Genomic DNA, 13,813 nt, shown 5'->3' with positions numbered 1-13,813 from the left:
TGTTGTTAGTACTGCAGATCCTTCAAGTAATGAGTTTTCTGTTTAAAGTAAAATCTTGTCTGTTGATATATGGTTTAAATGAAGGCCTTTTAAAAATACGTCTTAGTGTGGTTGATTGTTGTTGTATTGGTTCTAGCTAATTCACTATACAACTCAAGCTGAGAGATTCTACCATGCTTATTTATATACAATGTGTGTACTGTACAGTTACTTTTTAGTTACCACGTCTTTATTTGTATTACTTATATCAAATATCATTTTGTTTTTGTTTTTTTAGGATGTTGAGGAAGTATATGCTGGAGACATCTGTGCGTTGTTTGGCATTGACTGTGCTAGTGGAGACACATTCACAAACAAAGCCAACAGTGACCTTTCCATGGTAAGCCATTTAATTTCAAAGCTACTTATCACTAGAATTTTAAAAGTCTGTTTTTTCATGTAGTGCATTTAATACTTCAGAAAAACAACCACAGAAGTTTTCGTTGAGTACCACAGTCATCAAGTTAGTGGTGGCTCTTTGAATGTTGGTTATAGCTCTTTGAATGTCAATTAGACAACTGCTCTGTAAGCTAACTCACCTGGTTTTTTCATAGTAAAAAGTAGGAAGAGTTTTGACTATAGTAAAAGGGAAAACTTGGAGGATCCACAATCCTCCCAAGTTTAGCAAGAAGGAAAAATCTCCACCAGATGGTACCTGGACAGTGGCTCTGATTCCTCCACCCTGAGACCTGCTTCCACACTCGGGGTGCATTTCTGATTGTTACCACTAGCGTCAAGCTAGTTTCAGTGGAGTGCTACTTCCTTACTAACTCGGTAGCAGGAAAGTGTACTGTTCCCTCAATCCCTTGTGAGACCAGACTGTAACATTTAGACTAGACTTGGGATAACAGAACATAACCAGGCTCAGAAGGCAATATGCAACTACACAGTCTGATTTATAGAAACAGTCCGCCGTTTGGAACTCAGAAGTCCCTTTTTATCATTGAGGGATTCTGAGGGAGGAGCATGCACAGGTAGTTCCTGTCTTTGAATTCCCTTCACTCACTCACCTTTTTTGCCTCTGTAGTAGAGGAAACTCTGTTACATTATGGCCATTTGTTCATAAGAGTGATCTCTTTCATGAATTCAGTAAAGAAAGAGTATGATGAGGACATAGGTAATTTGCAGTGGGTCATTTACATAAGTACTGACCCAACTCTAACAGATTAGCACTGTGGTACTTCCTGCTATCTAATGATGAATTCATGATTTTATAGTTTAGTTTTTTTGTCTATAATATCCTCTAATGTGTGTAGTATTACCTGTTGATTTAGGACACTACAAAAAAGCATAAATCTCTACAATTTTTGTTTGAGATCCAGATAAAAGGAATGTTTTCTAAGTATTATTGATAAGACCTTCTCTAAGTACTTGTCATTAGCGACATGAAGTGATTGGTGGTTGTGGAAAGTGCTTACCAAGGCTTTGAAACAAATAGGCCTTGATTAGAGTCTCACCTTTGCCCTATGCTACCTACTGGCCCTTAGCCAATTTGTTTTACCTTATTTCCAGGGCTTTAGTGACTTTATTTGCAAAATTGGGATAATACCTGCTTCTCAGAGTTGTAATTGATTAAATGAGGTATGATGGGTATGAAGAATGTGGTGCCCTTTCTCTGTTTGCCTTATCAGTAATTGTAGTATATTTTGATTAAATAAAGTAACTTAGAAGATTGCAACAGCCACCAAGCAATAAGAATTTCACATCTCAGTATTTGGATTAGTTGTAGTGATTATGTTAAACAGGTAAATAAATATATTCATTAATTTTATTTTGGGAAGGAGGAACTTATATAAGTAGATAGCTTTATTTATTTATTAATATGTTGTATTAATATATTTATTTAATGCAAAACAGATCAAGATATATATTGTCTAGCCTAAAGACAATGGCTAGTATTTATCCTTTGTTCTGTTGTAAAGTGGCACATTAATCTATCCCTGACCCATGTGGGTCTGTTTTTGAATTCTTCTGTTTTCTTTTAAAAATATTTTAGGAGTCAATTCATGTTCCTGATCCTGTCATTTCAATAGCAATGAAGCCTTCTAACAAGGTAGGAGTTTGATTTAAAGCTCAGTATATCACAATTAAAACTTGAGCTCTTTTTCATCTCTCTCTACCATGCGCTTGATATCTTGTAATAACCAGCAGTCTTATATGGTCTCTATTTCCTCTGTTGGTATTGAGATCTTCTTTTTAAATGTACCAGTCTGTTCCTAATGATAACTCCTCAGTATATTTGAAAAAATGGATGGTGTTAAAATATTCACCTTACTGTACTTTATAACTCTTTACTATATTGTTGGCTTCAGAGCGGTAAGTGTAACTTCCCGGATTCAAATCATAAACAACTGAAAAGGGGGAATCAGGGGCAGTTCTCCTAAGTTGTAGTAAAACCCCGCTATAAAGTACTTTAGAATGTTGAACTGATTAATCGACTCATAGGTTATAATATAGCTCTAGGTTTTGTGTATTTCTGAGGTGTCTGAGTATTGCATGGAAAGCCTGAAAATAAGACTGTGTTTCACTTTGAAATATAATTTTTAAGATAATTTTATACTTTATAGTTTTATAATTGGGTTGATGTAATTTAACTTTTAATAAATCTAAAATTGCCTGGTTAGGTTTTGCATTTTCATTCTTTGCCATGGGAATTTGTCTGATCTTGAACCATAATTTTTTAGTTCTTAAGTTGCCTTGGCATTCATAACAATCATGTTAATGTGGTATATTGAAATTGACTTATTCATACATTGAGTGAACATTTTGTGATTTGTTATACAGAACTTATTACAAAACATACTCTGATGAATTGTCATGTGTGATATATCACTAACAGCTACTACTACATGTATTTTGAGGAATCTTGAGGTTTTCCATACCTTTTCTCAATATAGAAAAGAGAAAATTGAGGTGGCAAGACATATTAAATTACTCCATTTTCTCAGGAACTCGAGGAAAGGTGAACCTTACATCTTAACCTCAGTAGGATGCCATAGTTTATTCCAAGTACGTTGTTAAAATTGCTTGCTTTTCTTTTTGGAAGTATGCAAGGTTAGAACTTATGCTTATGTATTATGCTTCTTCATTCCTAAATTCAGAGTTTATTTAAGACACTTAACTGTTGATAATTTACAATAATGGAGGGAAATCAGTGCTTCAATATCCAGAAGGTTTTTTGGTGTTTTGGGGTTGTGTATGCATTAAAAAGTTTAAAGATGTTTGCTTGCTGGAATAAGTTAATTTAAATCAAATAATGAAGTCTCCATGAGTCTCAATAGTAGGGGCAGGCATGATGTTTCTAAGTTGAGAGTATCTGGCTTGTGCAGGAAAAAGGCAAAAGACCTGGAAAGACTAAACTGGGATTCAGTCCCAGCTTTGCCATGCAATAGCTGTGTGGCCTTGAACAAGTCACTTAAACTCTCTGTACCTCATTTCCTCACCTGTAAAATGTGGATAATTCTGCCTTGCAGCATTGTGGTTGGGATTTGAGAAGACGTATGCAAAACACATACCACAGCTCCAAGTGTGTGGTAAATGATAGCTGTTAATATTGGTGGTACTGGGCATGTAAGTTTTCTGTTGCTGACATAGGAAGTTACCACATGTGGCTTAAAACAACATAACTATATTCTTTTATAGTTCTGTGGATCATAGACTGATAACTGTTCTCAAAGGGCTAAATTAATCAAGATATTGGCAATGCTGTTTTCCTTTCTGAAGGCTCTATGGGATCATTTCTCTCCTTACTCAGGTTATTGGCAGTATTCAATTCCTTGTGGTTGTGGGAAGGGGGTCCCCATTTCTTTGATGATTGTTACCTGAGGGCTGTTCCTAGCTTCTAGAGGCTACCCACCTTCCTTGGCTTGTGGCCCGCTTCCTCCATCTTCAGTGCCAGCAACAGCTGGTTAAGTCCCTTTCATGCTTCAGATATCTCCTGCCACTTCTTCCTTCATGGAATCCTTCTGATCCACCCTTCTGGCTTCCTCCATGTTTTAAAGGCACACATGATTATGTTGTACCCACCTAGATAATTGATAACAATCTCCCCATCTCCAGGTCTGTAACCTTAATTACATTTGCAAAGTCCCCTTTACTATGTAAGGCAGCATATTGACAGATTTGGGAGGATTAGGGTATCTTTGGAGGGCCATCACTTTGCTTACCACATGGGATTACATGGCATCTAAGGAGAAAAAAGGTGCATCATACCACATCCAAGCAGACTGTTTTGAAAGGGACAAGTCTCATTGTGGTATTTGCCTATTTGTTGGTCTTAACTATCTTGCTTGGATCTACAATAGCGTCTTGGTAAACATGCTGATTCCTTTGATTATGTATAGGATTTCTAAAATGTAACACAGTTTCCAATTTTTGCTTTATGGGCAATTTTCACAAAAGGACAGTTTGTCAGTGTAAGAGGAAAGGCCATAGAGTGAAGTCTTGGACTCTTGTTTTCTATCTTGATATGGAAAGAAAATTCTTTTCAGTGAGCTATTCCCTGCTTTCTTGGCTGTGCGGTATCCAAGCTCACATTGTTTTTAAAAATGGAGTAGAACTAGATGTGTGTCATTTTTATTTCTTAACTGCTGATGTATTTTATTTCATTCAGTAAAGTTTTCTCTAAAATCCCATTGCTTATCATGCGCAGTAAAACATACAGTGATTTTCTTCTTCTTTTGAAGAACGATCTGGAAAAATTTTCAAAAGGTATTGGCAGGTTTACAAGAGAAGATCCCACATTTAAAGTACACTTTGACACTGAGAACAAAGAGACAATTGTATCTGGAATGGGAGAATTACACCTGGAAATCTATGCTCAGGTAACGAATAATAAGGAAGTTAAGTTAAAATCAATTTATTACTGTCTGTTTTGTTAAAAGTCAATAATTCTCAATCTAATGTCTCTAACTAACTGGTTTTTCATCTAATGTCTCAATCTAATGTCTCTAACTTCACTCTGGTTTGTATGCAGATGTGGTCTACTGCTTCCGCTACTATGTGTTACAAAATAATTATTTTTGATCTCTAAATCTTTTTATTTGTAAAATGTTCTAGACCCCTAGAATCAAGGCTCAGGGGATTTGCAACAAGAATATCTGTCCGAGACAGGCGGATCACGAGGTCAGGAGATCGAGACCATCCTGGCTAACACGGTGAAACCCCGTCTCTACTAAAAAAAAAAACAAAAATCTAGCCGGGCGAGGTGGCGGGCGCCTGTAGTCCCAGCTACTCAGGAGGCTGAGGCAGGAGAATGGCGGGAACCCGGGAGGTGGAGCTTGCAGTGAGCTGAGATCCGGCCACTGCACTCCAGCTTGGGTGATAGAGCGAGACTCCGTCTCAACAAAAAAAAAAAAAAAAAAAAGAATATCTGTCCATCTCCAGGTCATGGTTAACTGGGTCAGGTAAATCCTGGTTCAAGCCTTAGGGAGACAACCTGCGATTGTACCAACTCTTCAGGCCATTTCTTCTCAAGTCAATAATTGAAGATCATTATAATATAGATGAAAGGAAGGTGGGGCCTATACCTTCCCAGGAAAGGTCTTGTATGTATTGATATATAAGTAAAAAACAAAGATGTGTGATTAGAAATTTTGATGAGATCATATCTTTGAAGTTGAGATAGAAGATCCTGACAACAGATTTATATATTATTCCAATGAATATGTAATATTACGGAACAATGGTGACGTTTTAGTGGGTAGATTAATTGGAGGTAAATATAAATTAACCAATGTAACTTAGAATTCATTTATATAAAATCTGTAAAAGCAGTTTGTATTAAGTGTCACATACCTAATCCTTACAAAATACTAAAATGATTTAAGATTTATCTATTATATTTAAATGAATGCTAGTAAGATATATAAGATGGTCAGGAGTTTTTCTTTCAGTTTATTTTTTTAAATTTGAATAATATTTTCCCCACTCTTTTTAGAGGATGGAAAGAGAATATGGCTGTCCTTGTATCACAGGAAAGCCAAAAGTTGCCTTTCGAGAGACCATTACTGCCCCTGTCCCGTAAGTATGCAACGTAATTAAACATTATGAGGCTGAAATTGAAGCTTTTTATTTTGGATATACATACCACTATTACTGTTATAAAGACATTTTTATATAGGGATACTTTGTATTATGAATCTATAAAGTTCTAAACCATAATCAAGACATTTATATAAAGTGACACTTTGGGATTATTTGGCCTCATAAGCTAGATGCCAGTGAAATTGGCATATACATCATTAATAGACATGTTTACACTTCCAGTGTTAGGGTTTTTGTTTATTCCAGTTGTACTTCCTTTGGCAGACGGCTGTTATGTTTTACTTTAGTGCCATATTGTGGGTGCCAGAGAACTTGCATTTGCCAGGGAATAATCTCCTGCAAGTGAAGAAAATTAATGCCGTGATAAAATTCAGAAAACATTTAGGAAAACGTAGTTGGGTTTATATTTTGTTAGAGATAAAACAGTCTTCGCAAAGAATAGTACTTTTGTTAAATTGCTACAGCTGTAATATACTGAAATATGGTGCCTATCTGGATTTACATGAATTCTGATTTAGAGTCAAAATTAATAAAGCATACTTTGGCAATACAGGGAGTCTCAGTTTTCAGAATGGCATCAAATAAAGGTAAATTATACTTTACCTGAGATCCTATATCATGAAGTAGAATGGTGTAGTGTAATTCAATAAAGTCATCATTTCTTTGCTGTGACAAAAAATAAAAACCTGTTGTTTAAAACTTAATATCATTGGCAAAAAATTACATTTAATTTTGAAAATCATCTTTGATTAGTAGATGAATATAATATTTACATTTAGGTAAAAATAAAAATTGAATGTCAGAATTTCAGTTTAATGTGACAGAAAATCTATTCTCTTACACTAAATAAAGTGTTCTTTCAAGATGCATTTGAAAATCATGATTTTATATTTGTTCCCCAAAAAATGTTTACCTGTTTTTAGTTTCCAAGTTGTGGTAGCTACTTAAGAGAATTACCAAGTGTAGCTTGTTATTTAAGAACCTTCGTGTTTCCATTGTACAGAAAAGCATAATTTATGGGATAAACTGTAGCAATGGGTGTTTACATTGAAATAATACAATTTTATAATAGAAATTCTCTTTTTGAAAACTCAAAAATAAGGCCAGGCACAGTGACTCACATCTGTAATCCCGCACTTCGGGGGGCTGAGGTAGGCAACTTGCCTGAGCCTAGGAGTTTAAGAACAGTCTGAGAAACACAGTGAAACCACGTCTCTATGAGAAGAAACAAAAAATTAACCAGGCATGGCTGTGTGCGCCTGTACTCCCAGCCACCTGGGAGGCTGAGGCGGGAGGACCGCCTGAACGTGGGAAATTGAGACTGCAGCGAGCCATGATCACACTAATACACTCCAGCCTGGGCAACAGAGTGAAACCCTGTCTCAAAAACAGGCAAACAAACAAACGAAACCAGAACACCTGAGAATAATAAAATGTAGTGAGTGTAGTTATGTGATTGTGTAATTAAGCTTTCTTCTGTACTGTACAGTAGAGGAAAAAAACAGTTTCAGTATGGCATGACTATAGTAAATTGAACACAAAACTTAGATTGCTAATGGAAATAGTCTGTATTAAGCTGAGCACAAAAGCTAAATGTCGAATTATAACTCAAGACTTTCCTCTTCTGAAAGCACAGCTTTGCTTGTGACTGTCATAAAAAGTGGCCTTGAGGATCTTTATGGAGCAGATTAAAGGTGAGGAGAGTCATTACAATTGTTCCTTAGTATCCATGGGGGACTGGTTCCAGGATTCCCCTCAGATACCAAAATCCACAGATGCTTAAGTCTCTGACATAAAACAGTGTAGTATTTCCATATAATCTATGCATAGCCTTTCATATACTTTAAATCATCTCTAGATTACTTATAATACTGAATACAATCTAAATGTTATATAAATAGTTGTTATATTACTTAGGGAATCATGACAAGCAAAACTGTGCATGTTCAGTACAGATGCTACCATCCATTTTTTACCCCAAATATTTTTGATTCTCAGTTGTTTGTATCCATGGATGCAGAACCCATGGACAGAGAGACCTGACTATATATTGTGCACCTGGGATTCTATCTTGCTGCTACTAATAAAACTCTCTAAACCTTTTTGTTCTAGAAGAGGGTTTGAGTAAAGTATCATAGTTAAATCTGACTTGACTAACCTGAAAGATTAAGAGCTACAATTACCATGATGCTCTTTGAAAGTGCAGTCTAGATACTTTGTATTAATAGAAAGTGTTTCATTGAAATCCTTGGCTTTGCCTTGCTATTGTTATGCTTCCTAGTCAGTATGTTCCCAGAGAATGCAACTAACCAAGCACAGTTATTAGGCAAGTTTGAGGCAAAGGAGGCCTGTGATTTGCATCTCTCAGCCAAATCAAACAACTTTTTAGACCAGTTACTGTTGCTTTGCACTCTTCCTACAATTCGTCACCTTCTCTAATCTTCATTGTAACTGACCTCCCCTTTGAAATCCCAGGTTTGCTAGTAAATACAAAATGACTATAGGGATACTATTTATCCAATTATGAATTACAATACTTTCGATAAATATTAACCCCATGAATAGTGTATTTTATAGAAACTACTTACCACTTGCTTGACAGTTTGAATTTTTACCATTTTATACCATGTGTCTTCGGTAGAATTTTGCCATATTATGTAACCACAGGCAACCCAGGCTAAATGTAGAAGGAGCGTCATTTCTGGAGATACATTTCCAAAATTGTCTGGTAGGAGAAACATTTATATGATAATTATATATGTAGTATTAACCTTTTAAAACAAAATGTAAATTCTAAATCATGTCTTAGTTTCCTTCAAATGTGTGCAGAAAATAATTTAATTAAGCTAGGGATCTATGAAATTTCTGAGGCCTCTTTTTTGTTGGATTAGATTGGAGATGAGTATTTTTGCAAAAGCGTGCATGTTTCTAACATACTTAGCAACTAACAATTTTAAGCATAGATAATTGAGATTGATTTTAAAGTTGAAACAAACAAATGATTTTCATGCCATATTTATGTATATACCTGGAATATTTTGTGCTTCTAGAGGTTCCTTCATCGACTTGAGTCTTTGATAAAATGTGTTGTCTTCTTCATCTGGATTCTTTCCAGTTTCTCCTTCAAATGTGAAGTTGACTTCTGGTGCAGTTTCTTGTCCCATTAAAGGGTAAAGTACTTCAGCTGTGCAGTTCACCTTAACTTGCTGTTTGAAATTTAGCAAAAGATCCTTATATACAGAAGGCTATTCATTATTAATTATCATCTTTGAGATATGATTTAAAGCATAGGCCCCTAATGGTGTTGTTTTAGACTAGACTTCAGAGTGCATGTTTTCAGAGGTATCTAACTGGGCCTGGCCTATTAATATTCTATACTTATCATGTGAGTACCCTAAAATAGATACCTTATAATGATATGGGTCATAATCTTGTAAAGTCTAGTCTTAAAACTGAATATATCTCAGTATTAATGGGGTGTCTACTTGCAAGGCCAGATTTTAGTCTGACTTTATGTACCAACTCAAGACTCTGGTTACTTTTAAAGTTTTTCCATTACTCTTACTCCTTGCTCCTGAAATAACAGAACTTTTTTCAAATGCAGATGCAGCAGTCTGTGTCTGGATATAAAATTAGAAGATTATAGCATTGGGTTATGCTTTGTAAAGATGGCTGTCTAGCAGCTCAGATGCCTTTTAATGAATCTCCTTATTATGCTCAACAGAAAGGCAAGCTTTTTAAAATTTCAAGATGGCTGTGGTACAGATTGCCATTCCTTTCTTTGAAGTTTGTCTCATTAATAATTTGCCAGTTGTGTATAATCTTTAAAATTTCCCTTCCTCATTACTGGAGGATCTTTATATGAATGGTGGTATCAGCTGGCATTCTATTGCTTGTGAATATCTAAGAGCACATTCTTTCTCTAAAAACCCAATGAAAAACAGAATGAGAAAAGCAGACGTAAGAAAGTGATTGGGGAATAAATTACTTCACTCTTTTATATTAGGCATAAGTGCAGATTGCCCTAAGAGTAAGGAAATTCATTTGAACTGAAGTATATAGTCTTTTTCTGTGTAGGTTGGTAGAAATAATTCACATGCCTAGGAATACCCAACGATAGTAAAGAACTGATCCTTGTAAACTTTGCCCATATGGTAATTTTTAGAGGCAGGGATTTCACAACAACTTTTTAAAAATAGGTAAAACTAATCAGTGTTATGGATTTGATCAGCAAAGATGATCTGGAATATTTAGAATTAAATTTGATTTAATAAGAACATTTTGGCTGGGCATGGTAGCTCGTGCCTGTAATCCTAGCACTTTGGGAAGCAGAGGCAGGAGGATCACAAAAATTAGCCAAGTGTGGTGGCATGCACCTGTGGTCCCAGCTACTCGGGGTGGCTGAGGTAGGAGGATGGCCTGAGCCCAGGAAGTTGAGGCTGCAGTGAGCCATGTTCCGCCACTGCACTTCAGCCTTGGTGATAGAGACGCTGTCTCAAAGAAAAAAGAAAAAAAAATTGACTTACTTTTTGTATAATTTCTTCAACAGCAAATTTAAGGTGATACTTATGTCCTCTTCCTGGAATATCCTAAAATTAAGCAAATGTAATGGAGACAAGAAAATATTATAACAACATTATACTTGCATTGTTAGAAGCATCCATCTCATTTGGTTGGAGGGGCTGGCTGAAGGGGAATGGTGAAAGCCTTAGGTCTTGAAAAAGGCATGTCACCATGAATGTAACATCTAATCTAGCAAGTCCCCTGTCAGGTTTACTTTGGATGAAAACAAAAGGGTAGGATAAAAGCATACAAATTGGGCACAACTCACTTTCAATCATCAAAAGACTTTAACCTCTGAATCTGTGATCTTAAAGTCTCTACATAAGAAATTTTGAAAGTGTTTAATTCTAAAGATGACAAATAGTGTCATCTTTGAAAAGATTTTTCATAAAGCTCAGTGTACCCTCCAAATAATGTTCAATGAACGTGAATTTCATTTTGAGGCAGATTACTGCAAAGCAATTGGATACTTAATACAATTAAGTATTGTTTTTACTTGTATATTAGTGGAACTGCAAAATGATTAACAAATTTTATAAGACTAGTTTTAAATCAAGATACTGGTTGAAAATTTATACCTAATTATGTTATCTGGTCCAGTTTCAAAATAAGATCTACGGTCTGTCACCTCTTAAAGACTGTTAGCAGTGAAAATTCTGTCAGATAAATAAGGGATAATCTGAAATCCAGTGGATTTTAGTAAAATGAAAACAAACCCCGTTAGTGATTGCTGAGGCCTTAAACATTTAATTCAAGCCTTTAGCAGAGGGTGCACATCATTTAAGGCAGTCATGTGGTAGTGGTGTTTGGGTGGCTAAAAACCAGCGTCAGCCCACAGTGCTTTTATTGTTTGACTTTGTCGGTTTCTCTTGCTGTTTGTTTCCCCCTTCATTTTGGTCAAAGGGTCTAATAAGGATTTGTCTTAAAATGTAGGCAATAGTCATTTGGAAGATGGGAGCTTTTGTTGGTCCAGATCAGAGTAGCAGATGAGAAATGTGGCAGCCTTAAGAGTCTTTCGAATGGTTCCTACAGGTTACACTTAAGGAAAGTGCTGCCCCATTACTTAGAGCGTTTTCCCATTTTCCTGTAACTGTGCGTGTAAAAACTTTGTCTCTGCCTTGAGATGAAAACAGCCCCGGGCTGTCTGCAGAGACTGTAGTATAGACATTCCCGCAGAAACCTTAATATCTCAAGACCAGATACCAGCAGTGTGTCCTAAAACAGAAGGTGGGTAGGGGGTGGCACGGAGTATCTGCACACAAAGGCTGAGACCTCGGGTCAGTGGAGGGAGCGCAATCCTGAAGCCCCCGCTGCGCGCCACCCCCCTGCTAAACTCACCTCCATGCTGGCTTGTTTGACCTTCTGCACCTCAAACACCCTGTGGGGGGTCCCCTGCTGGTAGTTGATGTAGTTCTGTGCCACCAAGGCTGCCCTGGAGGCTGGGTAGTTGGTCGGCGGGATTTCCATTCCGTTAGAGCAGTGACTTCAGGGCTTAGGCTGCTGAGGCTTAACGGGACCTGTAGCAGAGCGCCGCCCGTCCTGCTTGCTGCTGGGTCCGGTTGCCGAGGTGAAAAAGTCGCAAGCTCCTTCAGTCTGTCTTCTTCCTCAGCAACTTCCGACTCCGGAAGCTGCTGCTTGGGCTCAGGCTCTCCGTCCCAGCGCCCTGGGCGGGCTGCTTCTGAGGCCCCGCCCCGCTACTGCCAGCAGCCGCCTTCCTTACTCCGCCTGCCGGTTCCTAGTGGAAGAGAGGCCAGCATGCTGTCCGCCACCAGCAGGTGGAGGTGTGGGGAGGGAGTCAGCGGGCTAGGTTCTCTGGGATTGCGTCTTTCCTTTCAATAACCTTTATAGAAGTGCAAGGTGGGGCTTTCTAGCCTTCGCTTATATAGGACGTCTCTGAAGCCTCCAGTTTCCTGTCCATGGGAAAAAAAGTCTGGTTGCTTCGCTTGCATACTGGAGTGCAACTTCCGTATACTCCGCACGCAGTGTCCCTGACAGGGCAAGGTGCACAGGTACTCTAGGTAGTGATTCGATTCCTTCATTTCCCTTCCCCTTGTGAGAGTCCAGGAAGAGGCTTTCTCGTCCTCAGCTCTTTGTGGGTTTTGGACCAGTTCTGCCCAAAGCAAAGTATGAGAATCTGCAAACTATAGTATTAAATTGGGGGATTATGTAATTTGGATCAGGAGAAAAAAAATGCGCCTGTACTCCTCTCCTTTACTAATCTTAAAATGATGAAGTTTTAAGGTAACACTATGCTTCCAATTTGAGTCATTTTGAATATTTTACTTCAAGGATTAAAATAAACTTAAAAACTAAACTTATACAAAGCACTATCTCTGGTATGTGGTCTCCCTCATTGAAATGGGTCTATAAACCTGACTTTGTAGAAGTACAGGTTTATCCTTGGTGGTCTTAGGCTAATTGGGCTAGGATAACTTGGAGATTCTATCAAGGTTTGGCCAAGGTCTTGGCTGCCTGGATTGGGACCTTTTTTTTTTTGAGTCAGAGTTTCGCTCTGGTTGCCCAGGCTGGAGTGCAATGGTGTGATCTCAGCTCACTGCAACCTCTGCTCCTGGGTTCAAGCAGTTGTTCTGCCTCAACCTCCCAAGTAGCTGAAGATTACAGTCATGTGGCACCACGCCCAGCTAATTTTGTATTTTTAGTAGAGACAGGGTTTCTCCATGTTGGTCAAGCTGGTCTCGAACTCCCGACCTCAGGTGATCCACCCGCCTCAGTCTCCCAAAGTGCTGGGATTACAGGCGTGAGCCACCACACCTGGCCTTTTTTTTTTTTCCTGTGTATTATGCTGTTTTAACAGCTTTTTGTGTGTGTGTGAGATGGAGTTTCACTCTTGTTGCCTAGGCTGGAATGCAATGATGCAATTTCAGCTTACTGCAGCCTCCGCCTCCTGGCTTCAAGCGATTCTCCTGCCTCAGCCTCCGGAGTAGCTGGGATTACAGGTGCCCGCCACAATGCCTGGCTAGTTTTTTGTATTTTTAGCAGAGGCAGGGTTTCACCATGTTGGCTAGGCTGGTCTCGAACTCCTGACCTCAGGTGATCCACCTGCCTTGGCCTCCCAAAGCGCTGGGATTACAGGCATGAGCCTCCGCGCCCAGCCAGGACCTTTAACTTGGTAGTAACACACACACCCGAGACTCTTGAGGTCTCT

General features: G+C 38.1%; 2 protein-coding genes across 3 annotated transcripts in view; one reads left to right on the top strand and one right to left on the bottom strand.

Moving 5' to 3' along the window:
- GFM1 (G elongation factor mitochondrial 1) overlaps window positions 1-13,813 on the top strand; it is a 45,316-nt gene that overhangs the window by 15,396 nt on the left and 16,107 nt on the right. For both annotated transcript variants that reach the window (XM_023223356.1, XM_023223357.1), the window contains exons 10-13: window positions 278-379; window positions 2,036-2,092; window positions 4,725-4,862; window positions 5,978-6,060. In XM_023223356.1, coding sequence (XP_023079124.1) covers window positions 278-379; window positions 2,036-2,092; window positions 4,725-4,862; window positions 5,978-6,060 — 380 coding nt within the window. The remainder of the gene's footprint in view (window positions 1-277; window positions 380-2,035; window positions 2,093-4,724; window positions 4,863-5,977; window positions 6,061-13,813) is intronic.
- On the bottom strand, window positions 6,088-12,327 carry LXN (latexin). Its single transcript, XM_023223358.2, has 6 exons — window positions 11,986-12,327; window positions 10,611-10,673; window positions 9,113-9,290; window positions 8,673-8,809; window positions 6,688-6,750; window positions 6,088-6,420 (listed from the first exon to the last, which is right to left on the bottom strand). Exons 1-6 carry the CDS (start codon window positions 12,112-12,114, stop codon window positions 6,322-6,324), a joined length of 669 nt encoding a protein of 222 aa, XP_023079126.1. The 5' UTR covers window positions 12,115-12,327; the 3' UTR covers window positions 6,088-6,321.

This window comes from Piliocolobus tephrosceles, chromosome 2 (genome assembly GCF_002776525.5).
Source record: "Piliocolobus tephrosceles isolate RC106 chromosome 2, ASM277652v3, whole genome shotgun sequence".
In the NCBI taxonomy this organism is placed as follows: domain Eukaryota; kingdom Metazoa; phylum Chordata; class Mammalia; order Primates; family Cercopithecidae; genus Piliocolobus; species Piliocolobus tephrosceles.
Note: the sequence above shows the minus strand (reverse complement) of the source record. Positions and strands in the feature narration are given on the sequence as shown.

Coding starts and splice junctions, on each gene's coding strand:
- LXN (XM_023223358.2), bottom strand. CDS start 12,114: ATGGAAATCCCGCCGACCAACTACCCAGCCTCCAGGGCAGCCTTGGTG. Junction 9,291..10,610: donor TTGAAGAAATTATACAAAAA/GTAAGTCAATTT, acceptor AATTTCAAACAG/CAAGTTAAGGTGAACTGCAC. Junction 6,421..6,687: donor TTCATGATATAGGATCTCAG/GTAAAGTATAAT, acceptor CTTCACTTGCAG/GAGATTATTCCCTGGCAAAT.